The 23,094-nt window shown below is 41.6% G+C and overlaps 1 protein-coding gene and 1 long non-coding RNA gene across 3 annotated transcripts; one reads left to right on the top strand and one right to left on the bottom strand.

Annotated features, from left to right (window-relative positions):
- Nucleotides 1-3,831: 3,831 nt before the first annotated feature.
- Nucleotides 3,832-8,016, bottom strand: LOC129550451 (uncharacterized). 2 transcript variants are annotated; one of them, XR_016035633.1, is made up of 3 exons: nt 7,777-8,016; nt 7,484-7,544; nt 3,832-5,155 (listed from the first exon to the last, which is right to left on the bottom strand). It is a non-coding gene; the product is annotated as an uncharacterized LOC129550451 (long non-coding RNA). The 2 variants fall into 2 exon arrangements; XR_016035632.1 differs by having other exon boundaries at nt 7,791-8,016.
- A 136-nt stretch (nt 8,017-8,152) lies between these two features.
- On the top strand, nt 8,153-19,628 carry COX5A (cytochrome c oxidase subunit 5A). Its single transcript, XM_055418139.2, has 5 exons — nt 8,153-8,357; nt 12,810-12,926; nt 14,686-14,807; nt 16,043-16,165; nt 19,463-19,628. The coding sequence occupies exons 1-4, from the start codon at nt 8,252-8,254 to the stop codon at nt 16,154-16,156; spliced, it is 459 nt and encodes a 152-aa protein (XP_055274114.1). The 5' UTR covers nt 8,153-8,251; the 3' UTR covers nt 16,157-16,165; nt 19,463-19,628.
- Nucleotides 19,629-23,094: the final 3,466 nt, after the last annotated feature.

The following is a 23,094-nucleotide window of genomic DNA, read 5'->3' as shown; positions in this document are numbered from 1 at the left end:
TTTCCTGACCAGGGCTGGAACTTGGGCCCCCTGATTAGGAGTGGAAGTCTTAGCCACTGGACTAAGGAAGTCTCACCTTGGTCTGACTGATGTTTAAGAAGGATCCTTCTGTCACCAGTGTAGGTGGAAGGTGAATTGGAAGGGGTCAGACAGCATTTGGTATACTGCAGGGAGGTAGGAGATGGAGCCCTGGTAGTGGGCCCAGAGATGGAGACAGATTTGAGAGCTACCCAGGGTAGGTAGGATTTCATTGTCATTATAGCCAGGATAGAGGAGGGTTGCTCTTTGTGGCTTAACCCTAGCTTGGCCAGAACTTAGCCTGCCTTCCTGGCATCACAGGATGGACCAAACAATAGATGGATTTTGGTAGGGAAGAAGGGTGAGTTAGAGGGGTCCGCAGCTTCAAATTGGTAAAAACTTTAAAGCTCTTGTCCACTGGCCATGAATCTCCCAGACCATGTTCACTGCACAGTTAAAGGAAGACCTGGGTGAGACACACTCCTGCCTGGCAACTGCATCTCCCCCACTGACTCCCTTCATCTCCCAGCCCCCACTCGATTTGTTCTAGTTTGGATCCTTGCTATGCCCATATTGGCCACTAGGGACACTCTAGCCCACTCTGTTTCACTGAGATGTTGAAATACCTACAGGTTTCCCAGGGGAAAGGTAATTGAAGAAAGGGAAGGAGGAAAAACAGTCGCAGGAAGGTCTCCTTGGTGACATTAGGTTTCTTCCTGTCAGAGCTTATTTTAGTTTGTAGTTGTGCCCTCATTAGTGTAAACCTCTGGTTGTCAGTCACCCCAGTAAACCAGAAGCCGTGATTAAATGGATCCTGCCTGCCTTGCTCCCTACCTAGCTCTTGGAATGCAGGATCCCACAGGGAGCTGTTGATTGAGTGAATAAGGACTGGCTAAATGAGATTTCTGAACTGTTCTGACACCACATCAAAGCCCTTAACTGTCCATCCCAGAAAGTGGCCAAAGCTTCCCCCATCCCCACCATATGGACCCTTGGGTTCTACCTTCTTTTTGAAGAAGCTAAGGGTTACCATGTTTATGCCTAACTGGAGGATTCTGGTGTTGTTTTTTTACTCCTGCTGACTATCATAGACGTTGTGAGTTGAATTGTGTCCCTCCAAAAGGTATTTTGAAGCCTTAACCCCTGGTACCTGTAAATGTGACCTTATTTGGAAACAGGATCTTTGCAGGTATAATTAATATGTAAGATGAGGTCATACTGAAGTAGGAAGAGTCCTTAATCCAATATGTCCTTACAGGAAGAGGAGAAGATACAGACTGACACATAAGAGGGAAGAACAGCATGTGAAGATGGAGGCAAAGATTGGAGTTATGCAGCTGCAAGCCAAGGAATGCCAAAGATTGCCAGTGAACAACAGAAGCTAAGAAAAAGGTATAGAATGGAGTCCTCCCTAGAGCCATCAGAGAGAGCATGGTCCTGCAGACATCCTGATTTTGGACATCTAGCTTCCAGAACTGTGAGAGAATAAATTTCTGCTGTTTTATTTCATCCAGCCTGTGGTACTTTATGAAAGCAGCCATAAGAAACTAATACAATATTCTCACCACCTTCAGTGGGAATAAGGAAAAGGAATATGGGGTGTTTGCTAAGGTCTAGTCTTGCATGGCGAGAGGCTTTTTTAAGCAAATGTGAACAGATCATATTGAACAGTGTCATATTGAACAGATGATAGGCTTTACAGGAAATGAGGCTGATTCTGATCTAGAGCAAGTTATTCTTCTCTGAGTCTCAGCTCTCTCATCTGCAAATTGGACCAGATTGCTGTGGGGATAATACCAGCCTTCCCAATCTTTACTCATCAGAACCACCTAGGGCACTTGTCAAAAATATAGATTGCTGTTATAAATTAATTGGTATAACTGATTGATTTCTAAATAAAATAGACCTTGCATTACAACTGAAAAAAAATGTGTAGATTACATGTTATATGTTAATTATCCCACAATTTTTTTAAAAATATGGATTGCTGGGGTTGAACTTCAAAGCAACAGGGTCAGAATCTCCCAGGAAGGACCTGGAAATGGGTATTTCAATAAGATCCTTGAGTGATTTTGATGGTTAATCAAGGTTGACTAGTTGGTGAGATAATTTTTAGAAGGAGTGGCACACTCACTCTTAAGAGAAACCCAAAGTTAAATCCCATCACAGGAAAAAACCTTTAGGAGAGCAGCTAGTGGACTCAGAACACAAAGCACCCCAGCCCTGGGCCCTGTTTCCTGACAGGAAACTGAGGGTGTGGGGTCCAGTTCAGACAACTACAAAAACTCAGCTTTCTTTGTTTAAAAAATATATAAGGATGCAGAAAACATGGAACCTGCATACATTGCTGATGGGAATGTTCATGAAGGCTACCTTGACAGTTCCTCAAAAAGTTAAACATAGACTTACCTTATGACCCATTATTATTGCTAGATATAATAATGGAAATAATGGAACACATGTGTCCACATGAAAACATGTACACAGATGTTCACAGAAGCCTTGTACAAAACAGCCAAAAAGTGGAAAAAACTCAAATGTCCATTAACTGATGAATGAGTAAACAAAATGTGGAATACCCATATAATGGAGTATAACTCTGCCACAAAAAGAAATGAAGAACTGATTACAACATGGATGAATCTTGTAAACATTATTCTAAGTGCAAGAAAGTTGCTCAGTCGTGGCTGGCTCTTTGCGACCCCATGGACTGTAGCCCTCCAGGCTCCTCTGTCCATGTGATTCTCCAGGCAAGAATACTGGAGTGGGTAGCCATTCCCGTCTCAGGGGATCTTCTCAATCCAGAGATTGAATTCAGGTCTCCCGCATTGCAGGCAGATTCTTTACTGTCTGAGCCACCAGCGAAGCCCTAGAATACTGGAGTGGGTACCCTATCCCTTCTCCAGTGGATCTTCCCAATCCAGGAATTGAACAGGGGTCTCCTGCATTGCAGGCAGATTCTTCACCAGCTGAGCTACCAGGGAAGCCCTGTGAAAGAAACCAGACCCCAAAAGACATTCATATTTATGTGAAAATTCTAGTGAAGCAAATCCATAAATACAGAAAGTAGATTTGTAGTTGCCTAGGGCTGGTGGAGTTCAGGGAATGAAGAGTGACTGCCATTGGGTATGGAGTTTCTCTTTGGGATGATGAAAATGTTCTGGAACTAGATAGTGATAATGCTTATACAACATAGCAAATAAAAGAACACTGAATTATAGACTTTAAAAGGACAAATTTTCTGGTTTGTGAATTATATTTCAATCAAAAATTATATCCTTTAATGATGTTACGATCATAAAAGTAATAACTTAGGAAATTACATAATAAGTATTAATTAATTATGAAAAAGTACTATTAGAGCTCTCCTACCTATATTCAGTGGGCTTCCAAGGTGGCACTAGTGGTAAAGAACCCACCTGCCAATGCAGGAGACATAAGAGACACGGGTTCAATCCCTGGATTGGGAGGATACCTCTGGAGGAGGGCATGGCAGTCCACTTCAGTGTTCTTTTCCAGATAATCCCTTGGACAGAGGAGCCTGGTGGGCTGCAGTCCATGGGGTTGCAAAGAGTTGGACACTACTGAAGTGACTGAGCATGCAAGCACACGCTCACATTGGATTGTGGCCCCCAGCAGGATCACCTTTGAAGGCTACCTCCTCCTGCCACCTTTTCTCCCTGATTCCCAGGTGACCCATGTGGTGTTTATCCACTCCACCTCCATGCCTTGTCCCTAGTCTCACAACCTGCCATGCCCTGGGAAAAGAACTTTCTACAATTTACAACAGAAAAATGCAACACTCACCATTTATTGAGTTCTATTTATTGAAGTATGTCCAGGCAGGACATAGAATTTTACATGCACTATGTTACATAATTTTCTCAATAACAAATTAGTAGGTTCCATCATTATTATCATTATATAGATGAATTAACTGTGGTTCAGGAAATTGGAATACCTTGCCTAAGGCCCTGCAGCAGAGCTGTCATTTAACAGTAGCAAGAATGTCATTCTCTCAGGTGCCCTCTCACATTTATCTCCTTTTCCGAAGCAGGCTAGTACTAGGATCCCCATCACTAGAAGTGCCCAAGTGGGGACTTGGAAATGGAAGCAACATAGGATCAGTCAGACTAAGGGCCACAAGGCCACTTCCAGCCTTGAAATGACAGGATTCACTTTTTTCCGCAAAGTATGCTTAATTCCCACGAGAAAAGATAAGAACTTTTTTTGCATGTGAACTTCACTTTACTAGAAAGTCACATGATGGAACAATGTCTGTGTCCGTACAAGCTCCTCAATAATCCCTCCCCTCTGCACACATCAGAGGAAATGCCTCATCACAACTCTTTCAGGAGGAAGACTCTGCTGCAGCAGGAAGCTGATAGGCTGATCAACTGATGATGATGACATCCCTGAGGTATCAAAATCCAGCTGCTGCTTCTCCATTGGGATAGCAAAGGATTTCGCGGCCAAAGATGATAGAGTCAAAAGACCCTGACAACCTTGGGCAGGAACCAAGATGTCTGGTCTAAACCCATCCCGGAGGAAGTAGACAGAATGGGCTGCAGGGGCACAACTGGAGAAGAACTTGGTAATAAGCAGGGGCTTCCCGACCTACGTGAGGTAATAGGCTGAATTCAAAGATGGCCCCCAGGGTTCATGTCCCCTAGTGTACATGCCTTGTATAAACAGGGCTGAATTTGTGCAAGTGATGGAATATCATTCCCAAGATTAGTACTAATCCATTTACTTTGAGTTAATCAAGAGAGATTATGCTGGATGTGCCTGAAGCCTAATCAGATGAGGCCTTTAAAGGAGGGTGAAGTGTCAGAGGTACTTTCCTGTTAGTTTGAAGAAATAAATGGTGGTACTGTGAGGGGACCTATAGAGGATCCATGTGGTAAGGCCCTGAGGGTGGCCTCTAGGAGCTGAGGGTGATCCTTGGCTGACAGCAAGAAAAAAACAGGGACTTAGTCTTACAACTGCAAGGAACTGAATTCTGCCAACAACCTAAACAAGCCTGGAAGAGGATTCTGAGCTTCAAGTTGAGACCGCAGACCTGGCTGACATCTTGATTTCAGTCTTGTAAGACGCTGAGAAGAAAAATCAGTTATGCTATGAAGGCATAACTGACCTACAGAAATGAGAAATAATAAATGGGTATTGTTTTAAACTTAGTTTGTGGGAAATTATCATTCAGCATTAATAAAGCTAATACAGGGACTTCCTGGTGGTACAGTGGATGGGAATCCACCTGCCAGTGCAGGGGACAAATGTTCGATCCCTGGTCTGGGAAGATTCCACATACCTTGGGTAACTAAAGCCCATTGAGCCCTGGTGCCACAACTGCTGAAGCCCACGTGCCCTAGAGCCTGTGCTCCACAACGAGAACCCACCACAATGAGAAACCTGTGCACCACAATGCAGAACAGGCCCTGCGCACCACAACTAGAGAAAGCCCACACGCAGCAGTGAAGATCCAGCACAAGCAAAACAGCAACAACTAATACAGGTAATAAAGACTTGGAACTGCCCTCAAGGTAGCCGGGGGTTCAGAATTTGCTGAGAAGCCAGCAAAGTCTACCTTCACGGGGAGTGGGGAAAGAAAATTTCTGCAGTCAGACAAACCTGGGCTCAAATCGAAGCACTATTCTTAATATTTATCAGTTGTGTGATTCTAGGGCAAGTGTCCTTTGAGTCTATTCCTTCATCCATAAAATAGGAGTAAATACTCACCTCACAACACTGTTATGAGGCTTAGATGGGATAATAAATAGTTTGTAGCTTGCAGTGGCACAAAATTAATTATGATCATAATTGTTTTTGAAAACAACAACAAAAACATACAATATTGCAGTAGCCAATCTAAGGCACTGCAGGCAAAGACAAGTACAGTACCTTACAATATGGGACTGGGATTCAAGTGTCATATAGCCAGTGCTTTTTTCTCTTTTTTTTTAAGCCAAGCAAGGCTTGAGGGATCTTAACTCCCTGGCCAGGGACTGAACCCAGGCGACAGCAGTGAAAGCACTGAATCTTAACCACTGGACTGCCAGGGAACTCCCAACTCATTGCTTTCTTTCTTTCTCAAGTTTTTTATCTTTTTTTTTTTAATTTTAATTGGGATATAGTTGATTTACAGTGTTAACTTCTGCTGCACAACAAAGTGAATCAGTTACACATATACATATATCCACCTCTTTCTAGATTATTTTTCCAGTCCTTTTTCTTTATTTTTAAAATATATTTATTTATTTATATTTTTGCCTGCACTGGGTCTTCACTGTGACTCACCAGCTTTCTCTAGTTGAGGCAAATGGGGGTTACTCTTCCTTGTGGTTCTTGAGCTTCTCATGGCAGTGGCTTCTCTTGTTGCAGAGCACTGGCTCTAGACACTGGGGTCCCAGTAGTCATGGCCCATGGACTTAGTTGCTCCTCAGCATGTGGGATCTTCCCAGAGGAGGGATCGAGCCCATGTCCCCTGAATTGGCAGGCAGATTCTTAACCATTGGACCACCAGGGAAGTCCCTTCCAGTGCTTTCTTAATCATGAGAGCCCTGCCGTCTCCTGGGCTTCCAGTGCTTGGCAACTTAATGAATATTAATTGAAATCAAAGAGGTCATATCTTCCCCAGGTGTCTTTTCAATATTTTGGTGGGAGAAAATGAGGACAGTGCTTTCGAAAATACGTTTTTATCATTTTCCCAGCCAGGTTCATACCCCTTAAAGTCATACTGCTAGGGAGGAAGCAGAAAAGGGTTATCTGCTGAAACCTGAGAGACAGGGCCTAGAGTCAGGAAGCAAAGCCTGAATCCCCATCTTTTCTTTCCTCAGTAGTTCCAGGGATAGAGAATGAGAGATAACAAGACAAGAGACTTGTGTCATTAACATTGCATGGCAGCTAGGTAATTCAGGCCTGGGGAAAGTGGTCCCACTGCTGAGGAACTCAAGGTCAGACTGCAGTTAATGAGGCCAAATTAGATGTTAAAAGTCTTGGCACTGGGGAATTCCCTGATGGCCCAGTGGTTAAGAATCCGCCTTGCAGAGGATGCGGATTCAATCCTTGGTTGGGGAGCTAAGATGCCACATGCTACAGAGCAACTAAGTCCCCAGCGGCCACAACTACTGAGCCCACGAACCCTGGAGACGGGAGTGCCACTTAAACGTCCTCTCCCCGGCCAACAAAGGATCCTGCATGAGAAAACGGAGGACCCCACGTGTCACAACTAAGCCCAGAAGCACCCCCCCAAAAAAATATCTTGCACTTAATCAACCCCCCTCCCGTAGGGATTGGAGGAGGGTATATCACCAGAAATGTCCAGGTGAGTGCTGGAACTGGGAATTCGGTGAAAAGAGCCTCGACTGCCGGCAAGCAATCTAGTTTCAGAGCCCATTTGTTCTCTGTAAAGTCAAGTGATTGGACTCTCTGAATGCTTGCGGGTTTCTGGTATAAGAATAGTTACCAATAAGGTCCTTTATACGAAGGCAGTCGTTCTGTCCCACTCTCTTATTTCAGGCTGAAACCTGGGAAGGAAAAAGCAAAGAAGGTTTTTTTTGTTGTTGTTGTTATTATAATTTGTATTGTTATTTCGGAAAAGGCAATGGCAAGCCACCCCAGTACTCTTGTCTAGAAAATCCCATGGACGGAGGAGCCTGGTAGGCTGCAGTCCGTGGGGTCACTAAGAGTCGGACACGACTGAGCGACTTCACTTTCACTTTTCAATTTCACGCATTGGAGAAGGAAATGGCAACCCACTCCAGTGTTCTTGCCTGGAGAATCCCAGGGACGGGGGAGCCTGGTGGGCTGCCGTCTATGGGGTAGCACAGAGTCGGACACGACTGAGGCGACTTGGCAGCAGCAGCAGTATCGTTATTTTCGCATGTTGAGGTGCAGGAGTCGTCTCCCGAGCCGGATCTGAACCGCGCTACTGTCTACTGACGGCTCTTCCCCTTCCTTCTATTCCTTGCTCCACAACGGCCGCTGCAGTCCAACGGACCAGAGAGCCGTGGGAAGCGGCGCCGAAATAGTTTGTCCTCAGCGCGCCGCCGTAGCCCGCCGGTGGCTGCGTGACGCCCTCTTTCCGCCGAGGCGCGAGCGCCGCAGTGGGCCGACGCTTATGCTCCGCCCACCGTGCGTCGGTGCGTGAGTACGGCCCCCACGAGCTCCCTAGCGGTCGCGGGCTCACACCCGGCTTCTCTTCAGCCTTAACCTGTGCGCCGCCATCGCCGTCATGCTAGGCGCCGCTGTCCGCCGCTGCTCTGCAGCTGCAGCCGCAGTCGCTCGGGCCAGCCCTCGAGGCCTCCTGCACCCCTCTCCGGCTCCCGGCCCCGCCGCCGGTAAGGCTCCCGCATGCCGCTGTCCGCGCCCGCGTGTCCTTGCGGTGACCTGGGCCCCCGCCGCCGCGCGATGGCAGGCTCTCCCAGAGGCCTAGCTCCTGCCTTGCGGGCCGGCGGCCGAACCTGGTGACCGCTTGCCGTTCTCGCCGGCGCCTCGAGTTGTGGAGGACTCGAGGGCGCGCCCCCGGGGCCCCCCTCGGCGCGACTTCCTGGTGCGGGCACCGCGGACCCATCAAATGTGGACCTGCTGTGGGCGCCAAGGAAGGGGCGCAGCGCACCTCCCGCGCCCACCGGACCCCTTCGGTCCCCAGGCTGTGACCGTGCCCCGGCGCTGACCCTGCGGCCACCTGACTAGGAGTGGCCACCGCCGGCCTGCAGCGCTTCGGCGAAGGTGACATTGAGCTCAGGGTAGGGGCGGGGGTGATCCCTCCGGGGTCCCCGGCACCGCCGCCCCCAGCGTCTTCCAAGAACACGTTATACTTCCGTGTGCAACAGTTTTAGTCTTTTCATCAGACATATCTCGGTTAGCGTTTTGTCGGTCACTTAAGTAGACCACTCTGGTATTTTTAGAGACTGCCGTGCCACGTTCTAATTCTTTCACTTTTACGATAGATCGACGTGTGTAGTTACTTCCTGAGGCCTGGAAGAGGGACTGACTTGATAGATCTTATGATGAGACTCTTATTTCAGAAATCGGGTATCACAGACCCAGAAATAGGGGGTTCTGCAAATACGGGGAAGCTTTATGTTTTTGCTTCCGGTTAGAAGCCTGATAACGGAGGATAAGATGTTCTGCTGATTCCTGTCTCTTGTTCTGCTTTCCGGTTATGTCTGTTCCTGGAGACTTTGTGTCTAGCACTTTTAATTATTTTAACTACACTTTGATTTCAGCCCATGATGGTAGTATATGCTACATTATGAAATTTGGCCCCTAAGCATGCTTATTTAAACGTATGAACTCAAACTCTTGCTAAGGTTAGACAAAGTGATTTATCTCCTAATCATTCTAGCCGCCCTCTTAAGCGTAATTCATATACAAAAACTTTTATTTTAGGTGCTGTCCCATAAACCTAAATATTTGCCACAAGGAGGCAGTCATGGTTACATTCATGTCAACTACTTTCTAGCTGTGTGACCTTGGACATGTTAGTTAAACCCTAAGACTCAGTTGCCTAAGTCTAAAATTGGGATACTATTTAATAGTTGTGAGGTTTAAATGAGATAATGTTAACTCTCAGCACTTTTCCTGGCACAAATGCTTGAAACATATTTGCTTTGTTTTTATAGTGGCTTTCATTTTTGCATATTATAGGTGAGGTTTATTATCATTATGAGACTGAAGAAATTTCATGCAATTAAAAGTTAGAAAGACTTAAGATTCTTGGATGAGGCTATCCAAGGTCGAATGAAAGAGCTCTGGAGGGGTTAACCTGGGGAGCTTCAAGTTTGCTGTAAATAAGTAGCAACCCAAACTTCCTATTTTATCCCACTTCCAGCCTCCACCTTGTAACTTTATTGTTTTCCAATAACTACTGAATTAGATAATTAAATATTTTGAATAATTGCTAGATTGTCCACCTAACCCTTAAAAGTTCCACCGTCCCCACCCCTATTCCTTACCCTGATAGGCTGCTGTGAAAAGGTGGGCGGAGTTTCTGCTTTCTCTTTCTTTGTGGGGGCTAAATTTAAGTAGCATTTTTTATTACCTTTCAACCTTTTCTGCACCACTCCCACATTTATCGATTTCCAGCTTTTGGGCCCCTAAACCTTGTACTTCTGTATAGCTGTCTTTGAGCTCGTTTATGTACTCTTTACGTTAGTCAGTTCTTTCCATTATGCCTTAGAATCACCACCACCAACATACCTGTTCTTTGAGCTTTGTCTGAGCTGTTTACTTACTGAAGGGAATTAATGAGCCACTTAATTTTTCTAAATATGTTTGCTTTAAAAAAAACAACAACAACAACAACAAACAACTTGCTTAATGGAATGCCAAAAAGCAGTGTTAGAATTTTAGATTGTAGCCCTGGAAATGTCCCAGTTTTTTTTACAGATGCTTCCCTTTTTCTACTCTGGAACCTTTATATAAAAACACCGAGTAATTGTTTTCCAAAACAGTTTACCATACAAGCCTCAAAACTAGGTGGAAATGCTGTACATAGGGGTGGTGTGAGGGATATAATTTACCTAAAAATCAGAATGTTAAGCATGTCCATAACTAGAAGAATAGATATGCTTTACCTATGACTGGAATAAGGAATATAATGTAAACCATTGGGAAAGTGCGTTTTCCTCAACCTGGGATCTGTGTGTTCCCAGTGCTTGCTTGGTTTTCTAAACAGCTATCTCATGCACTGTCTTTGTTTTTTAATACAACCAGTTTGTAATTTGGGACTCTCAGAAGGAAGGTAAACAAATCATTGAAGGTGATCATTGATCTCCCTGACTAGGATTTGCATTTGTTGGTCATCTTTTTCACAGTTGAAAAACAAAACCACAGTCATCTAGTGAAATCCATGCCCAGCAGTGAAGAAAAGAAATTCGTTATCATGAAACAATTTACTGGATGATTGGGAAGGTACACTTAATAGTTGCCTCTTGGGAGAGAATTATATACTTCATTTTTCTTGAGTAAATAGTTAGAAGTGGAATTACTGTGTTTGGTAGGTGTATATTTCACTTGATCAGGAATTGCCTAACAGTTTATGCTTTGATTATATACTTGCACTTTATTCAGCTAAGGATAACTTTAGTTTTTGAAAAAGATGGTTTACAAATTTTGGGTGATGGCAGGCTGAAAGTTTGTTTTTGATATGTTAAGCTTTTAAAAATAACTAGAAATTATACCAAGCTCTTATAATTCATATAATAAGAGGTGCAATTTGAAGAATGTTTTATTTCTATGCATTATAATCTCTATAAAAGATCAATTAAGATACTTCTAGATAAGGATTATAAAGCTACATTGAGTACATACCTACAAGGTTACTAAGCCCTAGGCAAAACGTTAACCTGGCTTTCATTTTTAATCATCATACTCTGCTAAGGTAGTGGTATCTGCATTTTACAGATAAGGAATATAAAACCTGAGTTAATTAACAACAAGAGAGTGAAGAGCCTAGAAGTATCTGACCACTAGGCTCTGCTGCCTCCTAAAACCCAAATGTAATTCCTTCTCCCACCTCCTGCCCCATTCAGAGGATATTCAGAAGGAATTTAGATTTCTTAACTCCCAATTCACTGTCCAGTTACAAGCAGAAACTGAAAATGAAAGGCTTTTCATATGGTACTGGAAAAGGGTATACTGATTGGGAGCAGACTGCTAAGGGCGTCCTGTTTTCTTGATAGTGTTATATTTAAAAATCTCACTTCTTAGAAATCTAATAAAACATTTTTTCATTGAGTGTAAGTGAACTATTTTTTTTTAATTGTTAGCTGCGCTGGGTCTCCCTTGCTTCTAGTGGTCTTTTTCTAGGTGTGTGAGTGGGGGCTACTCTTCACTTGTGGTGCTTGTGCTTCTCATTGTGACTTTTTAAATTAAGAAAATATATGTTAGAAATCTGCTTAATAACTAGAATGGAGGGAATTCCCTAGCAGTCCAGTGGTTAGGGCTCTGTGATTCTACTGAAGGGGGCACAGGTTCCTCCTTGATCTGGAAACACTTAAGATCCCACATGCCACATGGCACAGCCAAAAAAAACATAGAATAGACATCATTTTACACTTCTTGGCTGTGCAACTTAAGGGATCTTAGTTCCCCAGTCAGGACTTGAACCCAGGCCCTGGGCAGTTGAAGCACAGAGTCATAAGCATTGGACCACCAGGGCATTCCCAACAATGAACATTATTTTTAAATTAGGAATTAATACTGTTTATGATAAAAAGTGTATAAAGAAAATTTTTCTTTCCAAAGATAACCACTGTTAACAGTTACACACCAGCGTTACACATAAGTGAGAAAAGCATAAACATACATCTGTAGTACTTTATGTTTTACTTTTCTGTGCTTAATTTTTTTTTTTTGGCTGTGCTGGGTCTTAGTGGCAGTACGCAGGATCTTCATTTCAGCATGCGGGTTCTTAGTTGAGGCATGTGGGATCTAGTTCCCTGATCAGGGATCGAACCCAGGTCCCCTGCACTGGGAGGTCAACGCCTTAACCATTGGACCACCAGGGAAGTCCCTCTGTGCTTAGTTTTTTTTAAGATGTTTTTTTCAAATCAGTACAGAAGATTTATTTCATTTGACCTGGTGAATAATTTTTTTACCATGACATGCAGAGCTGATTCAAAACCTAAGGCATTGAATGGATGTGTACCACTGAACTGTACATTTAGAAATGATTAAGATAGTAGACTTTGTGTTGTGTGTATTTTAAGACACACCCAAAAAAGGAAAAAACCAGTCAAGTCCTACTTCGGTACATTGAAGTTACTGTTCTTCCTCCCCTGTAGCTGTCCAGTCACTTCGCTGCTACTCCCATGGGTCACATGAGACAGACGAGGAGTTTGATGCTCGCTGGGTGACATACTTCAATAAGCCAGATATTGATGCTTGGGAGTTGCGTAAAGGTAATTGGAACACAGGCATATGTGTCTATTTTAATACAGAATTATGAACTGCTGCGCAGTTTTCCACTATTCTGTTAAAAGTAACTACAGTTAACCCTTGAAAAACTTGGGGGTTAGGGATATTGATGCCCACTTGCGCATAGAAAATCCATATACAACTTTACAGTTGGCCCTCCTGATCCACAGTTCTGAGTCCAAGGTTCTCCATATATGGATTCAGATCATGTAGTATTTATGAAAAAAATCTGTGTGTAAGTGGACACATAGAGTTCAAACCCACGTTCAAAGGTCAGCTGTATTTTGAAAACATGTATCATGTAGACTGGGTATTGTCATGCTTCTTGCAGTTAGGAAAGTTTCTAGTTTCCAGAAGAAGCGTTTCCTGTAAAGCAGGATTTTGAAGGAGGCACAGTTGATGTTTTGGGCCAGACAGTTCTTTGTGGCAGGGGCTGTCCTTTGCATTGTAGGATGTTGAGCAGCATCCTTGGTTTCTACCCACTAGATGCTAACACCCCCACAAACCCCCAGTTGTGACAACCAAAAATGTCTCCTGAGGGACAAAATCTTCACTGCTATAGAGATAGGCCAAGGTGAGCAAGATTTACCACTTGTGTAACTTTTAATAAATAGATAAGTAGTCATTTGGTTTTCTTCCCCTCTTGGTAATAGTTTGGGATTTTTGTTATTTTTATTCTCGGTTATGATTTATCTGTCTTGCCCTGAGTAAATGTCCTATCAGAGTAAACTAGAACTTGTTTATCCTAAATTTGTAAATGTGCATTTAACATGAGTAAGTAGCAATAATAACCAAGCTAGTAGACTGATAGATAATTTTAAGTGTAGGTGGTTTATCTCAGACAAAGAATTCATTCTGTGACTATATTCTAGCATTGCAGTCACTGGTGTCCTTTAATATTTTAAAATTAATAAAAGCCAGAAATCTAAGTGCTTCATACTTCTCCAAAGGCATGTAATGACTCCATTTTGCTGCAACTAGGGAAATTCTTATTGGATAATCTTGAGTAGAAGTAATGAAAAGAACAGTTCTGCATTCCCATTAAGAGAATCTTAAATTTTATGATTTGTCATTTTGTGCAGAGCCAAAAGTAATCATGCCCATTATTTTCTGGTTGAATGTATATGACTGCACTAATGGTTCTCTATATCACCTTGAAGTCCTCATTTGGGCTTCATTACTTTCTCCTTAAGCATTTCCCTGGTTGTTTTTAGATTATTTTTCAGTCAGATCTATTTTAAAGCAGTCAAAGTACATACATTGTACTAAGAGTTAAAGATATGAGTTGAAAATGACCGTCTTGTTTGAAAAGAAACCAGCTAACTTTGAAAATAGTGTTTGCATTTAAGGTCACTCTCAAGGTTATTATTTTTTTGGCTGTACTACAGTGGTTTATAGGATCTTTGTTCTCCAATCAAGGATCAAACCCAGGCCCCGGGCAGTGGAAATGCCAAGTTCTAACCATTGGACCACCAGGGAATTCCCCATTATCTCATTTTAGAGATAATAGAGGCCCAGGGACTTACTTGGTGGTAAAGTGGTTAAGACTCCATGCTTTCACTGAAAGAAGCATAGGTTTGATCCATGGAAGGGAAGTTCTGCATGCCATATGGTAGAGCCAGAAAAAGAATAGCAGATCAAACAGACAAGATGACATGTCTATGGTTCAATAAAAAAATATAACTAATGTAGTTTAAGTGAGGATTTTCCAGATTGATATGACCCCTTTTTTTAATTTGACAGGGATGAACACACTTGTTGGCTATGACCTGGTTCCAGAACCTAAAATCATTGATGCTGCTTTGCGGGCATGCAGACGTTTAAATGATTTTGCTAGTGCAGTTCGCATCCTAGAGGTTGTTAAGGTAAGTGAAATAACAATGCTAAAGTTGTTCTGGAAGTAGGTGGACTATTGATTAGCTATTAGCGTAGTCTGTATTTTTGAAATTGTTAAAATACCTGAAATTAGTTTTTATACAGTTAGAGGGAATGTACATTGTGGTTATATTCTCTAGTATTTGGGAGAATTTATTCAGGAATTTATTTTGTTAGAATTTCAGCAGTCCCATTTGAGAATTTATCTTAAGGAAATAATTAAGAATTGCAGTTTATCTTTGTACTGCTTGTAATATGAAATTAAGTGTCGCCAGTGGTTTCTTAAAATGGGAGGAGGTTATTATTAATGCTGTAGAAGTGTATTTAACATTTAAGATATTCATGTTATATTAATTGAAGGAAATTATGAAATAATTTTTTGTGGTATATCCCCTTTTTATTAAAAAGTGTAGAGAGAATGATCAAAATGTAAGGATATATACTTTCCTCTCATTTGATTATAGTTTTTTTTATAATGAACAACTTAATGCGTTGAATTTTAAATAAGAATTTTATAATTTAAAAAATACACTTAAGGAGACCTAGAATTTGTTAGAAGAATAATATAATAACTTGACACTGTCTTAGTCTATTTGACCTTCTAATATTTGTCTCTGAAGAATGTTGTGACAGTGTAGGTATAATTGTATATTATGGTAAGTATTCCTCAAAGCTCTCTTGCCTTGGAAATAAGTAATCTCTACGTGTAGCTCTCCATGAAAAGACTTTTATGTTCTATAGGAAAGAAATGCAAGGTCTGTAAGAGGGAAAGTGTGACAATACTTTATCTAAAATGGGTAAGATAATTAAGGGTTCTGTGGGCTATCAATCCATTCAGCACCAGTAGTTAATCCAGTTAGGGTCTCAAATTGAGGCAAATTAAGAAACTTTTTTCGTGTTAACTTAATTATTCCTGTTGCCTGCTGGGCATATTTAATTGCCATCACAAAATTCTGTCATCACCACCTTCTTTTCCAGTAACTCAGGCTTTAAAATGTTTTTCCCCCTGGATTTAGTAGTCTTAGTCTCCAGGTGTCTTAACAGCCTGCTTTGAATAGTGCCTATATCAGTTGCTCTCTCTTTTGAACGATTATGTTAACTGAAAAGTAGGTGACTTGTATTCTGTGCTACTAGCCTCTGCATATGACTGAAAGCATTTTCAGCTTCATTTTATTAATAGAGACAGCTTTTTGGAGCTAAATGTGAGTATTTTCTTTGCCATTAGGACAAAGCAGGACCTCATAAGGAAATCTACCCCTATGTCATCCAGGAACTTAGACCAACTTTGAATGAACTGGGAATCTCCACTCCAGAGGAACTGGGCCTCGACAAAGTGTAAACCCCATGGGTAAGGTATACCTGAATAAGGCAAGAAAGGATCCAGGGAGGGGTGAGTGAGTGGCATTACAGTATTCTCAGAGAAAGACCTTTTCATGGCTTTGTTAGAGGCTGTGAGCTTAGAGAGTACCTGTGATGATTAAAGAGCTAGAATTGTTGTTTCTAGATGTTATAATTGTTCTTTCATTAGTGTAAAGCAAGTTAAAAAACCTACTTTAAAATCTATATAAAATATTTCAAGGGTAAAGAATAGCATAGGGAATAAATGTAACCATACCCAAATTTTGAGATATTATTTTTGCCATATTTGCTTTAGTTTCTCCCTCTCCCCCAAGAAATGAGTGGTTTCACATAGAGTTGAAGCCCTCTCTGTACCTTTTTCCTAATTCCAGCTCTTGAACCTCCCCTCAGTTAAGGTAATCTGCTACATACCAGATATTCATCATGCATGCTTTTATACATCTTTATTTTTAACGTCAGGGTTTTATTAATTTGATGCCTTTGTTTTTGTATGCCCAAGTTGAAATATAATAGGTAATATTCATTGGTAATACAAACTTGATACCTTGTGGAAAATACAGACTAGGTAATAAAACCAGTCACAAGATTGCCAGGTAGTGAGCAGTACGCAGAAAATCCTTTGTAAAACAGAAAAAATACATAAGTAATAACCCTTATATTTATTTTATTTAACAAACACATATAGTGTATATAACTCTTATTATGTGTGAGGTACTGTTTTATGTGCTTTATAAACTCATTTAATCCTCATGAACAGTCCTGTGAAGTACTTACTATTATTATTTATTCCCATTTTACTATTTTACTGATGAAGAAAATGAGGCACCTTGTCCAAAGTTGTACAAGTAGTAGAGGAACCCACATTTAAACCAAGGCAGTCTGGCTCCAGAGTCCATTGTTTTTACTATGCCACACATCCTTTGTAGGCATTGCAGTACTAAAGCATTTACTAAGGCCATAGTCTTATTTCTCAGATGTAAATAATGAGGCTTAAATATTTAAGGAATAGGAAGAAGGTTTGCTTCCTAAGAGTAAGAAGAAGTTTATTTTTATTTTTTTTGCCAATATTTTAAAGTTTTATTTTTAATTATTTCATTAGCATATTTCTCAAAATGTTTAAAATATTCAGTGATTCAGTTTTCACATTGAAGCATTACATCTTTTGACAGGAAAACGATTTAAAGTGAGACACAACAAGTTTTATTTTACTTCATTTATTAGCTTCTAATTAAATATAAACCAGCAACAGAAATTAAAATCTAAATCACAAAAGTAATTATCCAGTGTATTTCAAGTGCATTTTTCAAATATACAATTCAGATATTCAAGCGTTATTATATAAGCTGAATTCAGATTTCTTTGAATATATTTAAATAACATTTCAAGTATATTTATGGAATGTTAGAAATAGAACGAGCAATATATTTGAAACAAAATGTAAACTTTTTAAAGTTCAGACACTTTTAAAGACAGATTAAAAGTACCAGGAGGAAATCTACCTTTAAATTATATCTTTGTTAGTGGAAAATGTCTGGAAGTATCCAAAATGCCAATTTAGCTTTTGTTCACCAAATCACAAAACACCAACATCCACACTTTCAAAGACAATGTGAGATCACAATATTTTTTACAAATAAAAATAAACATTACACTTTCCTTCACATGGCATATCCAAATCATGTTTACTCACAGCCAAGATTGCTATAATCCTCTGATACTTAGGCAGCGTTCACTGCAGTCTTGCGGTACAGCCAGGCTGTTTTCCGGGTGTTCCTGTGTACTTTTCAAGGGCGATAGGAAATCCTTTGTAAAGAAGTCTAGTACTTGTGGGTTTGGGGTGTTCTCCATCTGCTCTCCCTACTTTTCTCCCCTTGGAGGAGTGGGTGAGATGATGCCTTAAGCGGTTGCGTTAGCACTCCTTTTGAAGGAAGAGATTGTTTGCACTGCTGAGTGGAATATTAGATAGGAATCAAACAGGAAGTTTACACTGCATGAGAACTTTAAGAATGAATAGTATAATCACATTTCGGCTCTCGATTAAAATTGTCCTCTAAAGTTTCTCCACACTTTTCGGGTTGGTCAGGATCTCCCTCGCCAGTCGCCACGTTTGTTTGGTAGCATTCTCCAGAGCCGAGTGAGGCTTGCCTTGAAACAGATCTAAGTTTGGTAGGAAGTAGTGAGGACACCGCCGGCACTGCAGGCAGGAGATGAGTTGAAGCAAAATCCCGTTCAGCCTATCACCCAGGCAGGACTCGTCCCAGTCCGACTCCCGGGGATGCTTCTCGCACTCGTAGGAAACCAGTCTTCATGTGGTAGTTGTTGAGGGGCTGGGCTGGCAGTTCCAGGTGACGATCTTGCAAGATTTTGAGGATAGAGAGGCATTTCTTCCTGCAGCCCCCCATCTGCAGTCTGTTCTCCGCTTCTGCGAACTGCAGCTCCCAGGCGTCGCTCTCCGCCGATCTCTGCTTGCCGGCCTGGGAGTGGCACTCCTTGGACAAGAGATTGAAAACCCTTCCGCTTTGACCTCCGCCACCCGGTTGGATCCCGGTCAGGGGATGTGGCGAAGTTTATTTTTAAAAGGTGGAACTAAGCTATTTTATAAAACTTTGAATAGAAGTGGACCCAAAATTATTTAAGAAGCTAGTATCAGATCCTCACAAGATAAAGAACCAGTGAGCATGGTTAGGGTACCATTAGTGAACACCTAATTTCACACCTAATTTCACACTCTAAACATCTTAAACTCAAAAAATACCTACATTCAGTCTGCTCCACAAACTGAGCAGAAAATGCCTGAGGCTTTGAATTCAATTTTGAGATCTCTTTTTACAGCTTGCTTTGAAAGAAGAGTCTTAATTTTATCTTTGTCCATCTCTGTATCACCACTGTCTCTTCCTGCTCCCCTGAAGCCAGATAGCACATCTTTGTGAAACGTGAAAAGGCTTTCATTTATCAAGTAGTATTCCAAGGACTCCAGAAGATCTTTGTTATATAGGATATTTTCTAGCTGCAGTAACACTGTATTTCTTTAACATTTTTAAGAGGGCAGCTCCCCAATACTTTTCTGATTAGAAAAGAATACTACCTTAATAATTACCAGGTGGATAACAACAAAAAAGCCAAACAGCTAGTACCTGGTGTGTTGATTTCAGGCAGGATTAAGAAAGAGCAGAAGAGACTACACAGAGGCAGCAATTTCCTTGGGCTGTTGCTCTAGAGGTTATTTTTAGTAAGATTTCTATCTTTTCTTTATTTCCCAGCTAATTTTTCGTGTTTTCTCTTACAGATGGGCTTCCCAAGGACTTACTGATAATGCTACTTGATTGTAAACAGTCACCTGGAAATACTGATGATAACATATTACCTTATTCAAACAAGTTTCCCTGTGTTGAGCACCAAACCATGTAATGTAACTTGGACTTTAATAAAAGGGAAATGAGTTTGAACTGAAATTAGGTATTTCATGTGTTTGCATCGAAAGGCAGGGGAAAAAAAAAAAATCTATTATAGGGTCATTGGTTTCACTATTTGGTTCTCACATTATATGCTGAGAGAACTGCTTCAGTTCTCTGGAAACCATCCAACATGAGTCAGCTACATTAACATATTTGGGTGCACTTGCTGGTAAATTCGGAGAAGGCAATGGCAAGCCACTCCAGTACTCTTGCCTAGAAAATCCCATGGATGAAGGAGCCTGGTAGGCTGCAGTCCGTGGGGTCACTAAGGGTCGGACACGACTGAGCGACTTCACTTTCACTTTCACACATTGGAGAAGGAAATGGCAACCCACTCCAGTGTTCTTGCCTGGAGAATCCCAGGGACGGGGGAGCCTGGTGGGCTGCTGTCTGTGGGGTGGCACAGAGTCGGACACGACTGAAGTGACTTAGCAGCGGTAGCAGCTGGTAAATTAGCTAAGATTTTTTTTAAAAGTAACTTTATATAGAATTTTCTTTTTTAAAAATTATTTTTTTGGGTGTGCAAGGTCTTCGCTGCTGCGTGTGGGATTTCTCTAGTTGTAGCAAGCAAAGGCTTTTCACTTGTGGAGCACAGGCTTTAGTAGTTGGAGCATGCTGGCTCAGTAGTTGTGGTGCATGGGCTTAACTGCTCCACAGCATGTAGGATGGTCCCAGACCAGGGATCGAACCTGTGTCCCCTGCCCTGGCAGGTAGATTCTTAACCACTGAACCACTGGGGAAGTCCAATGTAGAATTTTCTTGTTGACAGGGCCAGCAAGTACTCTGGGCTTAGAGGGTTAGTTGTCTGTGGTTACAGATCAAATTGTATACCTTCCCAAAGATGGGTGAAATGAAGTTTTTAAAGTAGTCATTGAGATAATCTTTAGGATGTGCTCTGTAGAAGTCCGCCTCTTAGTGCTTCTCATCTTCCCTACCTGTTCTTCCCTAGCAGTACAGTATTAGCCTTGGACATCAAAGAATTTGCTATGGTAGATTTGGAGGCTTTCTGCTTAAAGAACTGAGTAAATGGGTTTACTTCTTGAGAGAATAAAATTCACAATCCTGTCTTACTTTGTTGTTGTTTAGTCACTCAGTTGTGTCTGACTGTCTTGTGACACCATGGACTGCAGTGTACCAGGCTCCTCTGTCCATGGGATTTCCTAGGCCAGAATACTGGAGTGGGTTGCCATTTCCTTCTCCAGGGTATCTTCCTGACCCAGGGATCAAACCTGAGTGTTCTGCATTGGCAGGCAGATTCTTTATCACTGAGCCACCAGGGAAGTTTTGTCTTACTTAAATGCCCCATAATACTGGAAGCCAGCTGCTGGATAAAGAGGTTCTAGGTTTGAGCGACTTCTAGTACAGCCAATTTGACTGCTTCATCAGGTGAACTGGATTAATATTAGGTTGAAATTTTGATGACCTCTCCTAAAGCCATGTAAGGAAATGTTAGTAAAATCAGTTTTGGGGAACTTCCCTGGTGGTCCAGTGGTTAAGACTCTGTGCTTCCACTGCAGGGGGCACAGATTCAAATTCTGGTCTCCTCAGTCCAGGAACTTAAGATCCTGCATGCTGTGCAGTGCAGCCAAAAAGAAGGAAAAAAGTAAAATCAGTTTTGATAAGGTTTAGTACAAATGACCTTTTATGAAAGGCTGATTCCCTACAAGAAAGATCCTTCTTTACCCCTTTCTTAAGAAGTAGAGATGTGAAATAAACTAACAGTATTTATGGTTGTCTTCTTTTAGATGGTGCTAGAATAGGAGAGACACAACTTGATGATAGGTAGGGCTTCTATCCTAACAGAATGGGATCTCTAGCTTTTTCTTTCCCTACTTTCTGTTTTGAAAATTTTCAAAGCAGGTAGTGGTTTGCTACATTTGTTTTGTCCTAGCTTAGGTACACTTTTCCCTCAGTCATTTGAAGGTGAGTTGCAGACATGACACTTTAAACCTGAACACTTAAGCAACATCTAAGAAACATACAATTCATTTTTCTGAAGAATCTAGGCCAGTTGGGGTAGAATAGAATGTCCTGCATCTGCATCGTCCTGGTTTTCATTAAAATCTAGTTAAACAGGACTTCCCTAGTGGTCCAGTGGTTAAGAATCCACCTTGTAATCAGTGCAAGGGACATGGGATTGATACCTGGTTGGGGAGTTAAGATCCAGCAGGCCATGGAGCAACTAAACTAAGTTGAGCCCCATGGACTTCTGGGCCACAGCGAAAGATCCCACGTGCTGCTACTAAGACCCGATGCAGCCAATTAAATATTTTTCTTTTTTAAATCCAGTTAAACATTTTTGACCGGAGAAGGCACTGGCAAGCCACTCCAGTACTCTTGCCTAGAAAATCCCATGGATGGAGGAGCCTGGTAGGCTGCAGTCCGTGGGGTCGCTAAGGGTCGGACACGACTGAGCGAGTTCACTTCCACTTTTCACTTTCACACATTGGAGAAGGAAATGGCAACCCACTCCAGTGTTCTTGCCTGGAGAATCCCAGGGACGGGGGAGCCTGGTGGGCTTCCGTCTATGGGGTCACACACAGTCGGACACGACTGAAGTGACTTAGCAGCAGCAGCAGCAGCAGCAAACATTTTTGACAAGAACACAGTACCACCCCACCCTTTATATGCAGTTTGCTTCCTGCAGTTTGTTATTCATTGTCAACCACAGTCTGAAAATATTAAATGGAACATTTCAGAAATAACGTAAGTTTTAAATTGAACACTGCTCTGAGTAGTGTGATAAAATCTCTCACCTTCCCTCTCCATCCCATTAGTCACTTAGAAGCTGTCTTAGTTGTCAGATTGATGGCCATGATGGTATCATGGAGCCTGTGTTCAAGAAATTTTACTTATAATAATATCCCCAAAGTGCAAGAGTAGTAATACTGCCAATTTGCATATGCCAAAGAGAACCTATAAAGTGCTTCCTTTTAAGGAAAAAAAACGTCCTGTGCTGAGGTAGCTAAGATCTAGACTACGAACTCGTCAATCCATGATATTGTGAAGAAGGAAAAAAATTCTGTGCTAGTTTTGCTGTTGAACCTCAAAGTGCAAAAGTTTAAGCCACAGTGAGAGATTAGTGCTTAATTAAAATGGAAAAGGCATTAAATTAGTACAATAAGATATTTTAAGGGAGAGGGAGACCATGTTCACATAACTTATAGTATATTGTTATTATTTTATCATAGGTATGTATAGGAAAAAACAGTTTTTACAGGGTTTGGTACTATCTGCAGTTTCAGGCATCCACTAGGGGTCCTGGAATGAATCCCCCATGGATAAGGGAGTGCTCTATAGATGATGTGAAATTCCAATTGTATCCCCTCAAGAAGGATATTATGTTAGTATGTCCTAGCACTGTTTTTTTTAATTACATTTACCCATCAGCTGATGGAAGGTAATACAATGTAGCAATAGAGTGGGTTTGTATTCAGACCTATGCTTAAATCTGATTCTACTA

Source organism: Moschus berezovskii, chromosome 21 (genome assembly GCF_049115385.1).
Source record: "Moschus berezovskii isolate FMDL1 chromosome 21, NW_MosBer_1.0, whole genome shotgun sequence".
Taxonomy (NCBI): Eukaryota; Metazoa; Chordata; class Mammalia; order Artiodactyla; family Moschidae; genus Moschus; species Moschus berezovskii.
The sequence above is the reverse complement of the archived record's forward strand: the minus strand, read 5'-3'. Positions and strand labels throughout refer to the sequence as shown.

Excerpts from the sequence above, each read along its gene's own strand:
- COX5A (XM_055418139.2), top strand. The coding sequence starts at position 8,252 with ATGCTAGGCGCCGCTGTCCGCCGCTGCTCTGCAGCTGCAGCCGCAGTC. Across the intron at positions 8,358-12,809 it reads GGCTCCCGGCCCCGCCGCCG|CTGTCCAGTCACTTCGCTGC; the intron begins GTAAGGCTCCCG and ends CCTCCCCTGTAG. Across the intron at positions 14,808-16,042 it reads GCATCCTAGAGGTTGTTAAG|GACAAAGCAGGACCTCATAA; the intron begins GTAAGTGAAATA and ends CTTTGCCATTAG.